The 22,337-nt window shown below is 44.3% G+C and overlaps 1 protein-coding gene across 4 annotated transcripts in view; it reads left to right on the forward strand.

Moving 5' to 3' along the window:
* Positions 1-12,598: 12,598 nt before the first annotated feature.
* DENND1A (DENN domain containing 1A) overlaps positions 12,599-22,337 on the forward strand; it is a 503,929-nt gene continuing 494,190 nt past the window's right edge. For all 4 annotated transcript variants that reach the window (XM_027614760.2, XM_027614750.2, XM_035723489.1 and 1 more), the window contains exon 1: positions 12,599-12,805. Coding sequence is in view for 1 of the 4 variants with exons in the window: in XM_027614750.2 (XP_027470551.2) it covers positions 12,789-12,805 (17 nt within the window). In the remaining 3 variants the exon portion in view is untranslated. The remainder of the gene's footprint in view (positions 12,806-22,337) is intronic.

Consider the following 22,337-nt stretch of genomic DNA (forward strand, 5'->3'; position numbering starts at 1 on the left):
TCTCATCCGCTTCTTGTTGCTGGAGGTGCCTAAGGCAGCCCAAATGTGGGCTTTGCTGAGTCCACAAGGGAAGCCCCTGAAGGTCTCTCTGCTGGAGGCCCGGCCTCCCCCCCTGCCAGATCTGTACATCTGCCTGGGGTTTTATCCACTCTTTCATGTCTGGCTCCTCCCCCTTACTTGAAAATCTGTCTCCTTGTTTTCCGGAAAGTGCCTTGTTGCTCCCAGGAGGCCCAGGGCTGTCTCCACTCAGGGGCTGGAGACCTTGGGCTGGACTTGCCAGCGGGCCCCAGCCAGGCCTCCTGCCCCCGTTCACCCCGGGGCCCCAGCATGGCCTCCGATTTCTATCCTCAGAAGCTGTGCTGGCTGGGCTGGATGGGATCCGGCGACAGTTCCCACCAAACTCCCAAGCTGACTGCAGACATTTGTGCTGTCAACAGAATTGCAGAAAATGCAATTCGTGTTGTTAATGAGCAGCTTGTTTGGGTAAACAAACCAGGTGAGGTGAAAAAAGCGATGCTCTCCAGTAGGAAACACAAGTGAACATTAGCCAGATGGAGAGCCGTGCTTCCACACGCTTCCCTTTCGGCAAGGCTCTGGGTGGCTGGAAAGGACAGTGCCTGCGCTGCATGGTGGCTGGGACTCTTCACCACTCCTGCCTGGCCTGGATTTCCTTCCAAGGGAGAGGAGCCACCTTGTACCCAGCTCTACCCTGAGCCTGCCATTGTGCCTCATGCCAGGCCTTTATCTGCTTTATTATTCATTCTCAAGCATCATGTAACCTGGCCATGATGAAATCCATTTCACAGCTGGGGAAACTGAGGCTCCACCGTGAGGAAGAGACTTGCCCAAAGTCAGGGTGGCGGATTTGAACCCAGGTCCCCCTGACTCTTCAAGTCTCTGATCTCTTCCCTCTCTCACATAATTCTCCTTGCCCTCATCCCTGCCTGCCCAGCCCCCGAGTCTAATGGAGGTATCTGTGGCTGCCACCGACTACCTCCTCCCTCAGATTGGAAGGCTAAAGAAGGTTTTAGCTTCCCACAGTGAGGGGCCCCCATCTGTCTAGTCAGGATGGCGTGGCTTTCCGAAATTTGTGCAGGTGGATCTTGGACCAGCTTCTCCATGACAACAAAGAGTATGTGTGTGTGTGTATGTGTGTGTGTGTGTGTGTGTGTGTGTGTGTGTGTGTGGTGTGTGTGCGCTCACGCATGCAGGAATGTATACATTTACCCATCCATTCCAAGAGGAACTGGCTTGCCCCGGAAAATCAATAACTTAAGGGAATTCACAGTCCTGTCTTTATAAACTGATTGCATATTCTGTTTTGTTAGCCTCAGATCATTCAGGAAAACACACACACACACACACACACACACACGTGCACGGATCTGGCTATATTTTACAAACATGAATGATCTGGGTGATTGCAATGGCTAAATCTTTTCCCCCGTATAGACAGGGCCAGGAAGAGGGAGGTTCAGGGTACAGACTCAAGTCCACATGTTTCTGAATTTCTCTCTACATTGCTCAAGAAAAAAAAAACCATATTACATTCATATGTTATAATGCCATGAGTTATTTTCTCCTTAGCATTCAAGGGTAAAGAGTCCATTAAGCTGTCATCAGCCACATTACCAGCAGGAGAAGTCGGGGCAGACAGTTTGGCTTTAGCTGCCCGGAGCACACGTGCTCCGCCCCAGGACGAACACTCTGTGGTGTCCGTGTGTGCGTTGCCCTAGAAGCAGAAATCAATTACTTCCACTGCTATTAGAGAGATGATCTGGTTGGGGAGGCTTGCTGTGAATGCAGCCACCGTTCATTATTGAGCTCTTTATATGTATTGTATCTTTTTTACTCCAGGAAAACCGAAGCTTGGGGAGAGAAAGAAACTGTCAGAGAACCAGAGCATGGTACATGCTGGGGTCTGATCCATCACCCACCTGGCTGCAAAGCCTATGCGCTTAGTCATTAGGCTATCCTGCCTCTCCTGCAAATGTTGGTGATTTACTCCATACATACAGCCTATGTCAGGGAAGCTCCCAGCTTTTGAGGGGCCACATAATACATGCCAGGCTCCATGGTTATCTCATGTAATCTTCAGCAGAACTCTGTAAGGCAAGTGCTTCTATGAGCTCAGTGTAACAGCCTAGGAGACTGGCTCCCGGGGAAATGGGAAGGGACTTGCCCAAAGTCACCCAGCTCAAATGTGCAGGAGTGTGTAGATGAAGGGAGTTTGTTTTCCGCTCCGCTATGCTGTCATCCAGCTAGGGACACAAGCCTGGAAGCAGAGGAGTTTCAACAGGCAGCTCCCTTTCCTGAATTCAGATGAGTTTTCACTGAAGGAAAGGAGCAGCTCAGCTCCTTCCTTCATGTAGGTGGGAGCTTTTTCTTTGAATGAACTGATTATGTTCAAAAAGCAAAAAAAAAAAAAAAAAAAATAACGTATGCATATTAGCTGATGAGGATGCTGTTTTGGATATTTTTAGCTGAGTTGAGAGAGAGAGAGAGAGGATGAGAGAATGGAGCGTGGTAGAAGTTGTCTTGGAAGAAGAGGCAGCTTGGGAATCAGATGGCCCCTTAGCTCTATTATCAGCTCTCATTGCTTTTGGCTGGGAGACTGTGGGCAAATCACCTGCCTTCTTGGAAAGTGTGTATTCATAGTACCAACCTTTGTGGGGCGTTATAAAGATTGGGGATAACGTGGTCAGTGGTCACCAACTGTCCCTATGATAATTATTCATTTATCAAGTGGTTATTGTCACTGGGTCCTCCGTGTTTATGGATATCATAATTTTATCCGCATCACCATACAATGAAGCAAGTACTAACAGCATTTTCACTCTCCAGGAGAGGAAAGTAAGTTAAGATTATGAAATTTGTGCTAACAGGACCAGGATGCAACTCCAGGTGATGTGTGCCCTAACCACCATGTGATGCTCCCTCTATCATTTCTTTCTTTTTTTAAATTTATTTGACACAGAGAGAGCATAAGCAGGGTATGTGGCAGACAGAGGGAGAGGGAGAAGCAGGCTCCCTGCTGAGCAGAGAGACCTATTTGGGGCTCAGTCCCAGGACCCTGGGATCATGACCTGAACCAAAGGCCGACGCTTAACAGACTGAGCCACCCAGGTGTCCCTCCCTCTATCATTCCTAAAGAGACTGGACTTTCACTTCTGGAAGCAGAGATCACAGGAGGGACATTGTTTTTAGGAGGTAGAATCTCCTTTGAGACCCTCAGAAAGCTACCTACAAATTAAAAACAACACCATCATTGAACTGGGTCAGAGGATCTCCTCTTCAATGTCATGGCCACTCTGACCAAAGAAAACTCTGCTCAGGCCAAGAGGTTAGAGAACTGGGGTCTTAATCTCCCCTCAGATGCTATGTAGGTCATCACTGTCACTCATTTTGTGTGCCCTGATTTGGGAAATGGGAGGTATGCTGGGATTGAAGCTTAAGAATTCAACTGATTGGGGCACCTGGGTGGCTCAGTCGTTGGGCGTCTGCCTTTGGCTCAGGTCATGATCCCAGGGTCCTGGGATCGAGCCCCACATCGGGCTCCCTGCTCTGCAGGAAGCCTGCTTCTCCCTCTCCTGGTCCCCCTGCTTGTGTTCCCTCTCTTGCTGTGTCTCTCTTTGTCAAATAAATAATAAAATCTTAAAAAAAAAAAAAGAATTCGACTGATTTTCTGCTCATAACCAAAACACTAAAATGGTTAGGCGAGGTGAGTTATTAGTTTAGGAGAAAAGGTAGTTGAAATAAATAGGGAAAATAATATATAATATATATAGTAATAATGTATGTAAATGCATATGGGGAAAAGGTGTTAAAGGGAAACTGGTAAGAGAGTCCAAGAGTACGATGGGGCAGAGTCCTGCAAACTCTCCAGCTCACTTCGGAAAGGGCAGAGGTACATGGTTACCATCTTCAACACGGAAGAGAGGAACAGGGCTGCACCTCTGCAGTTTAGGCCTGAGTCTTGCCTGGAAGACTGGGTCAATCAGGTGGACATGGGAGCAGCCCTAGGACAAGGGGTCCTAGAAGTCCTGACAAGGAGGATTAACAACCAAGCTGGCTTGAGAAGCACCAAGGTCAGGGCTGGGAAGACAATGTATGTATCAAATCCTCAAGCTGCATAGAGGAGGAATGTGGAAGAACACATTACAAGGTAGTGAGCTAGAGAGCCCAGAGATTAGAGGACCAGGGGCAAGGCAAGGGTCTTAGAAGTAAGTTCAAGAACACAGAGGTCCTTTTCTGGGTGTCCAGCATGAGATATCAGGAGCAAGCAAGGTGGCTGAGGGGACCACATCAGACCAGACTCTGTACTGTGTCTAATCTACTGACCGTCTCATTTATAGCTATATTTTACCACAGGTGTGGGGACCAAGAACACAGTAAGCTCACTAGGAATGTTTGCTGAATGCTACACTGCACGGGTGTGGAGAGGGATGGGTCTCAGCTGGGAGCAAGAAGCAGTCCTCAGCACAGGACCTGGCACGTAGGAGGAATTTGGTACATGAGTGAATGGTTTGTTGATGACACCTCCCTTGGGTCTCCAAGTACTAACAAAGCTCAGCCAAATACACTGACTGTCTCAGGAAGCCAGCAGGTGGAATGTAGGATCCAGAGCTGGAGGCTGGTGAATCTTGGGAGAGGAGCAGGTAGCCTGCTGAGGCTCTGTCGGTACTAATGGGAATTCAATTCTTATTGGCATCTGGGTAAGGCTTAAATCGGTAGTTCCCTACCTGGTTGTGGATCTGCATCACTTGTGGAACTTGTTAAAACACAGAGGCCCTGATCTCTCTTCTGAATGAGAATTTCCTGGACCAGAACTCTGGACTCCATATTACAAACAAGCATCACAGGCGGTGTTGATGCACATAGTTAATTATAGGAACCGAAGACTTAAATCATCAGTTCTCTTGGTCTTTCTTAGAATTTGTCTTTTGTTGGTGGTTTGTTGTTAAGAAGACAACTATATAACAGCACACATAGAGCCATTACTAAATGCAAGACGAATCTATGTACTTCACATGTATTAATACATTCAGTTCTCACAATGACCCTTGGAAGAAGGTACTGTTATCCCCATTTTACAGATGAGGAAACTGAGTCTGAGAGAGGTTAGTGACTTGCCAGTTAGTGACAGGCTCCAGAGCCTATGTTCTTAGCTTCGACAAGAAAAGACTTAAGTACATCATTTCAAATCCAAGTAGAGCTAGGAAAGGCCTATAAAGGGATTATGTGTGCTATTTATTCTTGTTTTTTTTAATTTTAACTATGTAAAGTTATTAATACCACTAAGAAAAATAATATTTGATGAATTAATGAATAAATCAAAAAAGGAAAACTATAGCAAGGTAAAACACTGTATTTTAGGGAACAGATACACCCACAAGTGGGAGCTAGGGCAACTGAGCTGAGTCCTGGCTCCACTTTCTAGCTGTTTGATCTCAGAGAAGTCACTTAAGCCAGTTGTGGATCAGCAAGCAAGGACAATGGTTGTATTTTTGTACAGTAATCCTTAATTACTGAGCAGTTGGAAAAATATAAACTATTAAGTACTTACAAGGTAGTATTATTAAACAATAGTAAAATAATGCACCATATAATCAGAGAGCAGGTGAGCATTCTGGCTAGGATTACTAATACAGGAAGGGCTCAAACACCTTTAGCCCTCAAAAGAATATAAAGACCCTAGGACACCTGGGTGGCTCAGGGGGTTAAGCGCCCGACTCTTGATTTAGGCTCAGGTCATGATCTTAGGATCGTGAGATCAAGCCCCCTGTCAGGTTCCATGCTTAAGATTCTCTCTCTCCCTCTCCCTCTGTCCTCCCCCACTGCTCACATGTGTGCTGGCTCTTTCTCAAAAAATAAAATAAAATTTCTAAAAAAAAAAAAAGGTAAAGACTTTACCTTACATCATATACAAAAATTAACTCAAAATGACCTAGATGTAAGAACTGAAATTATAAAACTCATAGAAAAAAGCATAGTAGGAAACTTTGTGACATTGGCTTTGGCAAATAAATTTTCGGATATGACACCAAAGCTACACACGACAAAAGGAAAAATAGATAAATTGGACTACATCACAATTTAAAACTTATCTGCATCAAAGGATACTATCAACAGAGTGAAAAGGCAATCCACAGAGTGGGAGAACATATTTGCAAGTCATATATCTGACAAGAGGTTAAAATCCACAATATATAAATAACTCATGTAACTCAACGATAGCAACACAACAAACAACCTGATTAAAAAAATGAGCTAAGGACTTGAATCAACATTTCTCCAAAGAAGATACACAAATGGCTAGTAAGTGCATAAAAAGATGTTCAGCATCGCTATCTTCAAGGAAATGCAAATCAAAACCATAAGGAGGGGCACCTGGGTGGTGGGCGGCTCAGTTGGTTAAGTGTCTGCCTTTGGCTCAGGTCATGATCCCAGGATTCTGGGATCGAGTCCCATATTGGGCTCCCTGTTCAGCGGGGAGTCTGCTTCTCTCTTTCCCCTTGCTCCTCCCCCCTGTTCATGCTCTCTCTCTGTCAAATAAATAAATAAAATCTTAGAAAAAACATAATAAGATACTACCTCACATCCATTAGGATGGCTACTATGGAGAAATAGAAACAGCAAGCGTTGGTGAGGATGTGGAGAAATTGGAACTCTCCTGCCCTGCTGGTGGCAGGTAAAATAGCACAGCCACAGTGGAAAACAGCGTGGCAGTTCCTCAGAAAATTAAAAATAGAATTACCCTATGATCTGGCAATTCTACTTCTGGGCATATACCCCAAAGGACTGAAAGCAGGGACTCAAGCGATATTTATATATCAATGTTCATAGCAGCATTATTCACAATAGCCAAAAAGGTGGAAGCAATCTAAGTATCCATGGACAGACGAACAGATAAACAAAATGTAGTGCATACATACAGAGGAAAGGGAGGAGGTTCCGACACATACTTCAACACGGATGAACCTTGGGGCACCTGGCTGGCTCAGTCAGTAGAGCGTGGGACTCTTGATCTTGGGGTCCCGAGTTCAAGCTCCACGTTAGGCTTGGAACCCACTTGAACAAAAGAAAACAAAACTAAACATGGGTGAACCTGGAGGACATTATGCTAAATGAAGTAAACCAGTCACAAAAGGATAAATACTATATGATTCCACTTACACGAGGTTCCTAAAGTAGTCAAATTCATAGAGACAGAAAGTCTCTGGTGGTTGCCAGGGGCTGGTGGAGGGAGGAATGGGGAGTCATTGCTTAATGGGTACAGAGTTTCAGTTTGGGGAGATTTTGAAAAAAGTTCTGAAGATGGAGGGTGGTGGTGATAGAAAAATACTCTGAATATATTTAATGCAACTGAATGTATATTTAAACATGGCAAAAGTGATAAATTTTATGTTATGTGTGTCTTATCACAATTTTAAAAAGAAAATATAAAAAATAGAAGGTAAAGACATGTATTAATTTAATACACTAAGTTCAAATTTAAGGAAGAAAGCATTTCTCAAATCTTGTTCTAGGCTTATTTTTTTAAAAAAGATTTTATTTGCTCTTTTTGAAGATTTTCATTTTTAAGTAATCTCTATACCCAACGTGGGGCTCAAACTCACAACTCTGAGATAGTCACACGCTCCACCGATTGAGCCAGCCAGGTGCCCCATGTCCTGTGGCTTATTATTTCTAGGAGAGGAGCCTCAAAATGAGGGTTTTGAGATCATTTATTTATTTATTCAATAAATATTTACTGGTCACCGCATGCATGCCAGGCTCTGTACTAGATGTTGAGGTCTAGGTATGGATAAGCCTGATGTAGTTACTGTCTTTATCAATCCGACAATTTAGCACAATAATATTTCCATTTATTGAATACCAAATGTATATAGCAGGAATCCTACATTCTTTATTTCATTTCATCGTCCTGAGGTGGGTATTATCATCCCCTTATTAAAAATGTGAAAACTAAGGCTCAGAGAGTTTAAGTAACTTTCTCCAAATTCACTTAATGAGCACCTTGGATTTGCTTTATTCCAGTGTCTATTCTCTTACTACTGGGAAGACCTGTGTTCTCCTCCAAAGAGACCCACAATGCACTTTGCATCTTCTTTCCGAAGAACATAACCACAACACCCAAGAGAATTATAAACATACGTCCGCATAAAAACTTGTATGTGAATGTTCAGAGCAGCATTACTCATCATAGCCAAAACGTGGAAACAACCCAAATGCCCATCGACAACAAAATGTGGTCCATCTACACAATAGAATGTTACATGGCAATCAAAAAGAATGATGTACTGACAGGAGGTACGGCATGGATAAACTTTGAAAACATTATGCTAAGCGAAAGAAACCAGGCAGAATGGCCTCATTATTATGTGATTCCTCTTATATGAAATATCCGGAATAGGCAACTGCATAGAGACGGAAAGATTCATGGTTGCCAGAGGCAAGGGGATGAGTGAGCACTAATGGATGCAGGGTTTCTTTTTGGGACGATAAAGTGTTAAAAAGTTAGGTAGTGGTGATAGTTGTCCAATTTTGTGACTATACTAACAAGCATTGACTTATACATGTTAAAATGGTGACTTTTATGGCATGTGAATTTTATCCCAATTTAAAATATATATATATAATCACGACTAAGTGGGCCAGAACAACATACCACTGGACCATTGATCCTGCTGTTTCATATCATATCGTTAATGAGGTATGAGAGATCTTTGGGATTGCTATCCTTCCCTCAATAGATACAGCTCTCAAAATCCTAAGCAGAAAAACCCAAACAGGTACAGAGAGTGAGGGTAAAATTGGAAACAGGAGCATCAGAGTGTCTTCGCGGGGGGTATCACACAAACTGTTGGACTATTTGTCCGCTAGGGATGCTTAGCCTATTTTGACAACAGGCCAGAAGGCAAAGTTCCTAAATCCCTCCTCATCACCGGAAGGTTTCAATTCCAACAATTGATTATGCCATGTACTTGGCAGAGAGGCCTCCTTTTATCTGAATAACCTCAGATTCATCTAGATTTATAAAACTGAATTATAGAATTTCAGAACAGAAAAGGGCTTTAAAAAAAGATTGTATTTATTTATTTGAGAGAGAGAGCAAGAGGGAGGGGAGGGGCAGGGGGAGAAGCAGACTCCTCACTGAGCAGGGAGCCCCAGGCGGGCTCGATCCCAGGACCCCGGGATCATGATCCGAGCCAAAGTCAGACGCTGAACTGACTGAGCCACCCAGGTGCCCCTGAAAAGGGATTTGAAGAGACATCATTTGGTGTGATTCTCTTACTTTGGGTCTAGGGAGACTGAGGCCCAGAGAAATACAGTGACTTGCCCAAGGTCATAAAGCCAAGCATTGCTTGGCTGAGCCTGCTGGTTGTTTTGCAATATCTTTTCTCCCATTCTTTTTTTTTTTTTTAAGATTTTATTTATTTATTTGTCAGAGAGAGCGAGCATGTGCACACAAACAGGGAGAAGCAAGCTCCCTGCTGAGCAAAGAGCCCGATGTGGGGACTCGATCCCAGGGCCCTGGGGTCATGATCTGAGCCGAAGCCAGATGCTTAACCAACTGAACCACCCAGGCGTCCCTTTTTTCTCCCTTTCTTCCCTGGAAATGACCCCCTTTAGCTGTGCACATGATTGTCTGGAAAAAAAAAAGGGCTATATTTCCTAATGAGATGTGGTTGTATAAGTAAGTTCTGGCCAATAGAATGTAAAGGGAAGTGGTGTGAGGAACTCCAGGGAAGTGTATTTAAAGATTAGGGGTTGGGATTAGGCATGACCTTCTTTCTTCCTGCTGGCTGGGTTGCAGATTAGATGGCTAGAGTTCAAGCAGCTCTTCTGGAGCACAAGGTGGAAGCTCATTGGGAGAAGAGGGGCACAATAAGATAGAATTCTGGGCCACCAACCTCAAAGAGTCTGACAGAAACAGAAGACAGGTATACAGGCTAATGCAGAATAAACACTACCACAAGGCCAAATCAGCTGACCTGTCCTGTTTCTATGCCTTCAAATCTTACAGTATGCTTTATAGAACTGCCATACCAGCTCTGGAACGTTCATCCCCAGACCTTATGTGAAGGAGAAACTCTTTTTTTTCAGTCACTGTTATTTCAGTCTTCTTTAATTTACAGCTGAACTAAATTCTGACTCAGAATGTAAACAATAACATTCTGGGTTGGAAACTCAGTTCTCCTGAATCCAAGTACAGGACTATTTCTTATGAAGATTATTACTATTAATAATAAAAGCAAAACTGTGCTGAGTTGTGCATATAATAGTTGCTGTTAACTTTTGCATGCTTCCTATAAGCTGGTCACTGTTTAAATACTTTATAAGTGTCATGTACTCATTTAATTTTCATGTCAACTCGGTAAGATCTATGACCATAATTTCCATTTTACAGACAGAGAAACTGAGGCACAGAGAGAGTGAATAACTTACCCAAGGGCACACATTTAGTCAGAGGTAGAGTTGAGATCAGACCCAAGAAGTATGTCTCCATATTCTGGGCTCTTAGCTCCTACATTATATTCTCTCTTATGATGTGAGCTCCTCCTCACCCTAGCCATTTTACTGAGGAGGAAACTGAACCAGGCAATTTTCTAATCATTTGCTTTAAATTGCTCTGCTCGACAGTGGTGCAGCTATAGCACTAGAAGTCAGACTCCTAACTCCCAGTTCAATGCTCTCTCCCCAGACCACCCTGCAGTTTCAGAGGCCACCTGGACAGATACATAACCCCCCAAGCCCACCTCCAGTCTCCCCCTCCAAAACACACACACACACACACACACACACACACACCACCCAGCAGGCACCCAGACATTTTTGTGGCCAGGATGGCTACAACCTCCTTTGAAAAGCAGCCAACTTTGCCCTCCACCAAATAACTTTGTTTTATTTATAGTCTCCTGCTCAGAGCTTTTGAACTGGCTGCTCATTCCAGGGAAGATCTTGATAACAACTGTTCTTTGGAGAGGGTTCATAGGAAACAAGGTGAATAAACACCACAGAGGACCTGTCTGTCTAGCAGAGCTTTGCTCCTGGGGGTGTTTATAAGTCAGTGTTGGTGTCTGGGTGCAAAAGACTTTGAATTCAAAATGGCGGTTTGGATTTTCAATTTTTTTGCTTTAATTCAAAAAAGTTCACTCTTTGCTTTCAACAATCTCAAGGCATAGGCAAAAGAGAGAAATTACCTTTATACGTACTATAACTCCAAAAGAGGCAGTTCTTCTTGTTTGCTTTGCTCCCTGCTTGGCTGGGACCTAGGACCAGTTACTGTAGTGATTGAGGGGTGGGGAGACAGCTCAGGAATTTACAAGAGCTAAAATGGCAGAAGGAATGAATGGCATTTTAAAACAGAAAATTGTAAAAGAAGAAGAGGAAGAAGGAGAAGAAAAGATTAATTTCAAAAGTGAACCATGAACCTATGTCTTCTGACTTGTAGCCAAAGGTGCCATCCTAAATCATAACTGTGTCACATGTGTTTGGAATTATTCAGCCTGGATGCTAATCTCCGCTCCACCAGTCGCAAGTTATGTAACCTTTCCTCTTTGTGAAATGGATGTGTGTGTGTTGGCGAGGGGTGGGGGTGGGGGATAAACTCACAAGATTATTGTGAGGATCGGTGCTCACCATGTAGGGGAAATAGTAGAGAACCAGTAGTACCTGGTTCAGGGAGAACACTCACCCACTCAGTGAACGGTCGGTACTAAGGGCAGCCGTCTCTATTGCTTCCTTTGTGATTCCCCCAGGCTTAGAGGGAATGATATTGGGGTGTTCATGAAAGTGAGCCCCAAGGAGGACAGGAGGCAGGTAGCAGCAGGTTGGTGCTTGACTCAAATACGTTCATTTGCGCTGAGTAACTACTCTCTATCAGGGACTATTACGGTGACATGACCTTTCTGTATGGAGCCCCCAAAATGGCTTATAAAGGGAGGCAGAAGTCCTCAAGGGTAGGGTAGGGCAGAGCAGAGTCACTAAATGGGTAGTAGGAAGCCTCCGGTGGTGTTCCTGTGGGTATGAGAGGTCTCCTTAAAGATCTAAGGGGAGAGGAAGGGGCTTCCATCAAGGACCATGTTGGGGAAGTGGAAAGTGTGATCGAGAAGAGGGTCTGTGGCCCCTGAAGGAACTTACTGGAAGGTATGGCATTTAAAAAAGGGAAAACTTGTGTTTTCCCCGAGGCCTGAATGGGAGACATTATCTCAACGCCAAAACTACTAGGCAGGAGGACTCATAATGTTGGAATGGGTGAAGGTTTCTTCAGGTGAGCTCGGGGGCCTCTATAGGATGAGGGTATATTCACCACCCTCTGTAGGTGGAGGTTTCAATGGGAGCACGATGGATGGAAGTCTTCGCGGGGCCTCGGGGAAACGGCGCGCCCAGCTCCGCGAGTCCCGAGGGCTGATGAGCGGCTCCCGCCCTCCGCCGCCTTCAGGCGGCCCCGCCTCCAGCGAGCGGACTACACTTCCCGGCAGCCCCCGCGGGTGGCGGCGGCGGCGCGGGCAGGAGGAGGCGGCGGTGTGAGAGGCGGAGGGGGCGGTGCGCGCCGGGTACGCGCGCCGGCGACCATGGCGTTCGCCGGGCTGGAGCGAGTACATTAACCCGGGGAGGCGGCGGCGGCGGCGACGAGGGAGCGAGCTTCGAGCGGGCGGGCCCAGCCTGAGGGAAGGGAGGAAGGGGCGGGGAGAGCGCCGGAGGGAGGCCGGTCGGCCGCGGGCGGGCGGGCAGCGCAGCGCCGAGCGGGGCCCGCGGGCCCATGAGGAGGCCCGGGGACCATGGGCTCCAGGATCAAGTGAGTGCGGCCGGGCGGAGCCGGGCCGGGCGCGGGGCGGCGAGGCCGGGAGAGGGCTGCAGGCCGCGGGCGGCGCGGGGGACTTGTTGCCGGGGCCTGAGGGGCGCCCCGCGTGCCGGCGTCACGCGGGGAGGGGGACGGTTGCCATGGCGATCCAGGGAGGCGCGGGGGCGGGGTGCGCGCGGGGTGGAAGGGCTCCAGTGGTCAGGTGTCCCCTCCTTACCTGAGGGCGGGAGTCACAGAGATTACAAGGTGGCCCCCCTCCCGGGGGTAATAGAACCTCTGCAAATGCTCATACAACTGTTGGGGGGAGGGCGAGAAATCTCCGGAAGCAACTCCCCAAATGGGTGTGTTTGGGGCGCCCCTGAGAGTTGGGCAGGTCCTGAGAGGTCTGCTTACGGCCTGCGGTCCCCACATAAAGTCGCCCGAGGTCCTCGGTGGGGCCACTCATGGATTTAAGGTCTGGATGGCCTGAGGAGGAAGGCCCTTTTCCCTTTCCTCTTCTACCTCTTATCTGTGAAAGTCTCCACACAGCAAGGGCCAAAGGCTATGAGGAGAGATGCCTCTGTGTCGTAATTGAGCACCTGATCTTGATAGTGGTTGGAAAGGCTTTGTAATCCAATCTGGCAAATTCCCTCATTCATTCACCTGGGGGTCCTCAGTGGGGGATTAGTTTTCTGGGGATATTGTTGATACATCAAACTTCAGAACCCATTGAAACATTGTTGCCTTGCTTCTAGACCTAGAAGTTGACTTTGGAAAGTGCAACTTTTATGCAGTCCAATTTGGGTGTGTTGCTTTAGACTCTATCTCCCCTCCCCGTCAGGTCCTTTTTCGGCCTCTCCCTTCCTCAGCTCCAGAACATGAGATGCCTTATCTCTAATCACTAACAAATGTTCACTTTTCTCTATGAGTAATAGAATTGTTAAGGGCACTTAAATAAAGTTGACAGCATAGGCTTTTCCCTAAACGGCTTTCATAGGACACTTTATTATTTTTTTTCTCGTGACAAAGCTTTTTCATGTAAAGTTCAAACAACAACAGCAAGAGCACCATAGGACACTTTAAACCTGCTTACAAGAAAGTCTGTGGAATGTGTTTATTTCAGCACTTTGAGAATAATGCTTGGGAAGTTTGAAAGGGGAAGGGCCTTGAGGACAAACTCTAATAATTATTCGGATGTTGTCTCTCATGTCCAGTCGATGTCCATGCAGCGTGACCCTTGCCCATCCTTGTAGTCCGCTTAGGCTTCCCATTCACTAAGTGTCTCATGTGCTGCAGCAGCCCTGAGACATCCGCTGAATGAAGCTAGAAAAGTTTGCTTATGATGATGAAAATGGCACAGTCGGATGAGCACACTGTTCATTCTTGATTTTGTGGAAACAAGGGGAGAAAGAAGTGTGCTCCAAACAACAGTTTAAGAGGCTTGGGAGGTAAAAAGACGTAGTTTGTAAAGCATTGGGATTAAGGAGGTACTCCAAGTTTAGCTCTTGTTTGCAAGAAAGAGTTGTAAACTTGAATTTCAATAGCACTTAGAAACACTTTCCAAAAGCCACCTTACAGTCGCAGAGTATGCTTGTGAGGATGCTTACCTTTGTTATAAAGAAGTTCAGAAACTTGCCTGATATGAAGCTGTCAGTGTCAGAACCAGCATGAAAAGCCAGCCAGTGGAAGGTCAGATGACTAGACATCAGGTCTCTGTATTGCTCTTGAAGGTTGCAGGTTAACATACATTTCTCAAGTGTGTTTTGTGGAACCCATTACTGTTATAGCTGAGCACTTGGGTGAAGGAACATACTAAGGTGTGAAATTAGCCTAAAGAATAGCTTTTTTTGATCTTGAAACTAGACTGAGATAAAAGCTTAGGCTTGGGAAATCTGTTGCTTTATTTGCGGTGAGACAGAATATGAAGAGAAGTTATGAAAAATAGTTGTGATTTATGGTGACTATTGACTAAGCAACTTCTGTCTGCAGCTAGATATGGGGATGGACAGGTGGTTAGGGACCGTCTATATAGATGCTGCCCTAGTCTTTGGAGGAAATAGAGCTTTGGTCACTGTTTTACCCTGACAGGAAAGAACAGAATTAGCTCAAGGTATTGAGCTGCCTGAGCTGAAATCTAAGTGTGCAGGCTCTGTTGTGTAGGGACAGTCGTGTGCGTGTGTGTGTGTGCGCGTTGGGGTGGGGGTGGAACACAGCACTCCGGGGCCCCTCAACAGGAGAGCACTGTGGCTGCCAGTGTTTCCTCTTATCTCTGATGCTGTGTGGCCCAGTCAGGCTGATGATGTGGAATCAGATCTGGTTCAGATTCCAGCTCTTTTGTCTACTGACTATGGAACTTCACACAAACTACCTCTTTCACCCTCAGTTTCCCTAAGGGTATAATGGGGAAGACTATATGTTGCAGAGTCATAATGAGCAATAAATGCTGTATCAACATGATTGCTGGCCCTGTATTAAAAATTCAGCAGTTTTTCTCTTTTATACCTTCTCTATCAAACTAAGAAAACCCGTATATTTTATGCCAGAAGTGTCAGAAATGGTATGTTTTAAGAAATGAAGAAAGTTTTGATCAAGGAATTAGACTGTTGATGTGAAGAGCAGGACTTAACGTTCTCTTATTAAAAAATAAAAGTTGATTAAAACAATACTGTGTAATTGTACAGCTGGTGTCTGTTGTATGATTAGTAATAAAGCAGGTGCGTTGCTAGGCACAGGTGTTGAGATTTAGTGCTTGATCACAGTTCAAGCTAAGGCTGGTTGAGCAGTCTCTGTGTCAGGCATGATGGTATTGCTTTATGTGAACCATTTCACCAAATCCCTACAACTGTCCAATGATGTAGGCACTACTAACATTTTTCATGTGAGAGAATGGGAGTTTTTGCCTAAGATTAGATGCTGTCCCCGGGAAGCCTGCCCTGATGCTAATTCTGCACCCTCAGCCCCCTCCCCAGCCTCGGCCAGCTGCCCTCATCTATGCAACCACCCCCGCCACCAGCCTAGGCCGGGTGCCCCTCATCTGTGCATCTTCTTTTCACTGTAAAGCAGGTGCCCTTTTTTTATTTTTATTTTTTTAAAGATTTTATTTATTTGAGAGAGAGAATGAGAGAGAGCACGAGAGGGAAGAGGGTCAGAGGGAGAGGCAGACTCCCTGCTGAGCGGGGAGCCTGATGTGGGACTCGATCCCGGGACTCCAGGATCATGACCTGAGCCGAAGGCAGTCGCTTAACCGACTGAGCCACCCAGGCGCTCCAAGCAGGTGCCCTTTATCTGTGCACTCCTCGCCGGCCCAGGCCAGGTGCCCCTCATGAGTGTCTGTGGCCCCTTATGTTTAACACTGTTCTAGCACCAAATTCAGTGCCTTGACTGTCTTCCATATTAAACGGGAGATAAACTTCTTGAGAGCAGAACTGTCTTATTTGTCCTTGAGTTCCCTTTGTCAGACCTGGTACCTGACATACAAAGTTGTTAGGAAGAATTTATGGACTGATTTAAGGTAGGATTAATGATTTATGGTAGGATCTGAATTAAGATCCTGACTAAGGCTCCAAGGTGAGTGTACATAGAGTTAAAAGAACAATTTGCTACCTGAACTCTTGAGGATAAAGAGTTTTTATGTTTTTAAGTTAATTGCCCTGGCCTATGCAGAGAATTACTTTTTTTCTAAAGAGTGTTTTTTTTTTAATTCATGTTTATCTAAATGAACATTGTCTAGCTTCAAACCAAACATCTACTTGGCCAGGGAAAGAAAAGGTCACCAGTATGCAGGTAGCACCCTGGAAAGCTCCTGAACTTTAAATCTGAGCAGACCTTTATCTAGAGGGATAAAAGGAGCAGTGGAAACTGGCAATCTTTGACAGGTAGGTTTAAATCTTATTTAGTATTTGAGTGATCCCAGTGGACTAGAATGTGGTTAATATGAAGCAATTTAACTGATAATGTAGACATACAGCAGGAAACTGTGTGGCAGTTTAATATTGCTTGTGGTGACATCCTAGAAATTGTTTCCAGGCACCAAGGGCAGGAAGTGGATTGCAAGTAATCGAAGGAAGTAGTCCAAGTGAGTTTGAGGAAACTTGACATTTATGGATGCAGAGAAAAGCATACTCTAAGATTTGAAGGCGTAGGGACAGGACAGGGCAGCTCATTTGGCCCTGTGGTGGTATTTATTCTGCATTAGCCAGCATACCTGTCTTCTGTCCCTGTCAGACTGTGACCTCTTCGAGGTTTGTGACCAAGAAGGGTATCCATTTATTCATTCACTCACTCACTATAGAACTAAGGGTGTGAAGCACATATTGAGCACTCAAAATGTTAGTCATTATTGGTATTGTCTTGATTAGTAGTACTGTATCATGTGCCTGGTAGTGGGCTAAGTGCTAGGGACACAAAAATCAAAAGGTTTTAATTCATTTTAAGGTTTTCCAAGGTAGTGAGACAAATGCAAAACAAAACAAACTCCCTTCAGGCTCCCTCCCCACCAAAAAAGCCCCAGTATGATACACTCTGGTCAGTGCTATGGTCGAGATGGAGCTAGTCCCGACTAGGTAAGGAAATGGAGAGACTTTTCTCAGGACAGCTCAAGGAAGGAAAGCAGCCTTCATCACGAAGGTGTTTTAGCTGAGACAGGAGAGATGAGTAAAGGTGTGCAAAGGGCAAGAGTGGTAGCAGAGGGGAGCGGGGATGATGGTGGTGGTAGTCTCAGTAGAGGGAGCAGCGGTATCTGTGAAGACGTGGCATATTAGGGAAATAAAAAATGTTAATTACCATTTTTAGGCACATGCCAGGAATTGTTAGATTTTGAGAATTATGCTGAATAATACATATTTATTCCTACTCTCATGGAGCTTAGAGTCTGGTGGACCCAACAGGTTAAAAATAACAGATCAATTCCCATAAAGCCATGTGGATGTGCTGGAAAGGAAACGAGATGCTGAGGGAGAATGCAGGGGGTGGCTGTCCTTTTTAGAGCAGTGAGGGTGGGTTTACTGTAGAGCTGACATGTGAACTGAGACTTCAAGCATGAGAAATCATTAGTCCTGTAAAGGCACTGGGCAAGACTTTTCATCCCAGGTGGAGTTGAGCGTATACAAAGGCCTCGAGGCAAGAAAACCCTAGATGCATTTCAGGAACTGCTAGAAGGCCAGAGGTTTGGGTAGTGACTGATGAGACAGCCTTGAGGTAAGGTCAGAGATACAGCCTGGGGGCTGAAGAGTGCCTTGTAGGCCATGGCAGTCAGAAGACAACTTAAGATGTAATTAACACACTATAAAATTTATTTTTTAAAATGTACAAATGATTTTTAGCATACTCAGAGAAGTGTGATCAATCACTACTATGCAATTTAAAGAACATTTCATCACCCCAGAAAGTAACCTTGTGCCCATTAGCATTCACTTCCCGTTCCCCCCAAACCCTCTCAGCCCTGAGCAATCACTAATCTACTTATATTTGCTGTAAATGTATTCTAGACATTTCACATAGATGAAATCATACAATATATAATCCTTTGTCTTTCACTTAACATTATGGTCCCAAAGTTTATTCATGTTATAGCATATAAATATTTCATTACTTCTTAATTGCTGAATAATATTTCATGTATAGATAAACCACACTTTATTCATCTGTTCATCAGTTGTTAGGTATTTGGGTTGTTTCCACTTTTTCACTGTTATGAATAATGTTGCTGTGAACATTTTGTGTGGACATATGTTTTCCGTTTCTCTTGAGTATATACCTAGGAGTGGAATTGCTGGATCATATGGTAATTCTGTTTAAGAAACCGTTAAACTATTTTCCAAAGCAATTGTACCACTTTGTGTAAAGTGGTATCTCATTGTGGTTTTGATTTGGCCCAAATGAGTCAGTAGAAAACAAAAGATCAGAGTAGACAGAGAGGTTTCTCAGAAGAGGTTGAAACTTGAACTGAAAGAAAGGTGAGACTTGATTAAGGGAGGAGGCATTCCCAGAGGGAGAACAGTGGAAGTTTTATGACTTGGGAGTGGAATAACCCCTTCTCATTGTTTTCTGGTACAGAGAAGCAGCTTTGGCTTCTGAGGGTAGCTCTGCTTCAGTCTTGTTTTTGGACTCATTCTAGGATCCCATTACCAAAATGCACCACAGACTTGCTTCTTTTGTGAGGCCTGTTGTGTAGCAGAGCTGACCTGTCTCCCTACTGTGGGCTGAGACCAGAAGTTGAAATGTGATGTCCTTCATCCAGGGCTTCCCCTCCTAGCCCCCCAACTACTACCTCTTCTCTTTCCTCTCACCACACAGTGCTTCCCTGCCAGTCCCCATGGAAGACCATACAAAGACTTGGGGTGGTGGAATGAGAGTTTTGTTGGAGACTGAGCTCCCCATTATTAGTGCCCAAAGTCAGTCACTTGAATTTTCATGACTTTTCTGGACAGTGTATTGGTGCAACTCCATCATTCTAATCCTAGCCATTGCAGTCATGGAGGGCTTTGCCCAGCACCTAGGAAGTTGAAACAGGGAAGGTAAAACCTGGAGTGTTGTCGTAGAAAAATGTGTCTCAGGCTGTTACATCTGTGTGTAAGCCCCTAGCTGGAATTCTCATTGTGGGTTGCAAAGGTTCAGCCTTTTTCCTGGCCCTAGAGGGAACTCATCTCTGGATTTACAACATCCTTTTTGCTTAAAAGGATTTTGTTGGGAAATGGAAAGATAAACAAGGAAGAAAAATAAACCAAAGAAAACAAAAGCAAAGTTGGTCTTTTTGACTTTTATTGGAATCCATACCCATTCTCTCCAAGTATTTAGGACTTGAAAAGGAGCCATATAAAGGAAGTAACATAAGATGTTCAAAATATTTGACTTCCTGTAGAAAAGCTAGGTTGTATTGCCAAAGTTCATTTGTAAATTGGTTATGGTATTTAGAATGTATTTTTTTCTTAGAGATACTGTTAATGTATAAATCTGTGGCTGTCAAAGATAAAGACTTTGTAGGCAGAGGGAACTATGTAAAAGTAATGGCAGAAATACAGAACATGTGGGTGCCTGGGTGGCTCAGTTGGTTAAGCGACTGCCTTCGGCTCAGGTCATGATCCTGGAGTCCCGGGATCGAGTCCCGCATCAGGCTCCCTGCTCGGCAGGGAGTCTGCTTCTCCCTCTGACCTTCCTCCTTCTCATGCTCTCTTTCTACCATTCTCTCTCTCAATAAATAAATAAAAATCTTTAAAAAAAAATACAGGACATGTGAATAAGGGCTAGAGGAGATGGAGTTTAAAAAGTAAGCTTAGCCACTGGAACATGATGCCACTGAAAGAGTTGAGCTGGGAATGTAACATGATCAGATTTGGGTTTTTAGGAAGATTACTCCAGCAGCAGCAGTATAGAACTGTGATATCTCTGGTCTGTACAAGATGATCCACTGGGGTGTGTAAAAAATGTTAGAACTTAAATTCTTATATCAGTCTTCAAAATATCTGTTTTTGTGGTCTTGAATGTACATATTAGTATAGTAAGACATCCTCATAATTTAGAAATATATGTGTATCAGATGTATGTTCAGTATATGTGCTGCCAAAGCGAGCACTATCAGATGTATGTTCAGATTTTTTGAAAGGAAGGAGTGCATGGAAAAAAACTGGAGACCACTGGTTTATGGAACTGTGTTTATGCTGTAGAAGATCCAGGCCTGAAGTGAGGTTTTGGTTGTTGAAAGAAAAGGGATAGATTTAAGAGAGATTTTAGGTAGAATTGACAGGACTTGGTGACAAGTTACATGTAAGAGGCAAGAGAAGAATCAAAGATGACTTGTCGAGGTTAGCGAAGTTACATTATAAATGAGTGTTTGGAAGGTGAGGGCCAGTTATGTAATGTGTTTGCTTTTCTGAGGGAAAGTGGAAAGTTCTAATTGGGAGAAGGCGTTGTAGTCTGCAGTGAGAAAGGAGGAGATCTTTAAGGGCTCCATAGTGAATGTGTATACTTCATTCCATGAGGAAGACTTAAAGTGGGCTGAGCCAAGTTGCTGAAGGGAAATCCGTCCATGTTCGATTTAGAGAGGGAAAAAATAAACTTTCTAACCCACTCGAGCCACAGGAAAGGTTTCAGGGATGTTTCACTGATCTCACCTAGTCTGTTTGAATAAATAGGAGGAAGGAAACCAATCAAGAGAAAGATGCTGGTTGACTCCAAGCAAACAGTTCTTGTGCTGCAGGGTGTGAGAGGAGCTGGGGGATGTGGGCCTCAGAGTCCCCGTCTAAGTTATAGTCAATGACACACGCAGTCCCCATCTGAGTCCCAAGTTTCTCAGCCTCAGTTTCCTTTTTTTTTTATTTGTAGAAGGAAGCTAATAAATTCACCTGTAGGATTGTTGTGAGGATTAGAAGCGATCTTATATCTCACCTTCGGCAGAGAAATGATTGTTGAGTAAATGGCAGCTATCGTTAATATTGCTAGGAGAGGATGGGTACACTTGTCTGAACCCCCTGGAGTTAACGTCACAGCAAGTGTTCCATTTTATAGGTTTTTTTTTTTTTTTTTAAAGCCATAGAGAAAGTATTTGCTTCCTCTCTGTGAGTATGTTAGGAATGATGTGTTGTATAATTTATGAATTTCTTTGCAGGACTGTGATCCTCATATATGCAAAGCACTATTCCTTTTGCTGGTTGGGAGAAAAGAAGCTTAAAGTCCACTTAGATAAGATGAGCATGTGAATCATTAGAACAATAATATTTAACATTTGTTGCCTCTCTCAAACAATATTTGAAAATTTTATTCAGTTCTACATAAGATTTATACCATTTATATTTATCTTTGTTTAGCTGATAGTACTGTTCACTTCTGGTCTCTTTTCTTTTTTTCTTTTTTTTAAATATTTTATTTATTTGAGAGAGAGAATGAGAGAGGGAGAGGGAATCTGAAGCTGACTTCCACACTGAGCACAGAGCCCGATGTGGGGCTTGATCCCACAACCCTGAGATCATGACCTGGGCTGAAACCAAGAGTCGGACACTCAACTGACTGAGCCACCCAGGCATCCCCACTTCTAGTCTTTTTAATCTAACTTTCTTTTTCCCTGGGTGCTTAAAATTCTTGTTCTTAAAACTTTTTTAAGGGAAATTTTAAACATCTACAGAAGCAGAGAGAATAGTACAGTGAACCCTCAAATGGCCATTACTGTTAAAACACTTATTAATGTATGGCTTATTTAGTTCCATTTATAGATAACTGACTATAACTCCTCCTGTCCTCCAGACCTGGATTATTTTGAAGCGAATCCCGACTGTCCTATCTCATTGTTTTGTTTGTTTGTTTGTTTTGTTTTTAGAGAGAGGGAGAGGGAGAATCTTAAACATTGCAGAGCCCGACGTGGGGCTCCATCACGTGACCCTGAGATCATGTCCTGAGCTGAAACCGAGTCGGTTGCTCAACTGACTACACCACCCAGGAGTCCCTGTCCTATCTTATTCTTAAATATTTCCATATGTGTCTCTAAAAGATAGACCTTCTTTTTAAAAAACACAACAATGACATCAAAAAAAAATTCCTTTGTATCATCAAGTGTCTA

This window comes from Zalophus californianus, chromosome 13 (genome assembly GCF_009762305.2).
Source record: "Zalophus californianus isolate mZalCal1 chromosome 13, mZalCal1.pri.v2, whole genome shotgun sequence".
Lineage (NCBI taxonomy): Eukaryota > Metazoa > Chordata > Mammalia > Carnivora > Otariidae > Zalophus > Zalophus californianus.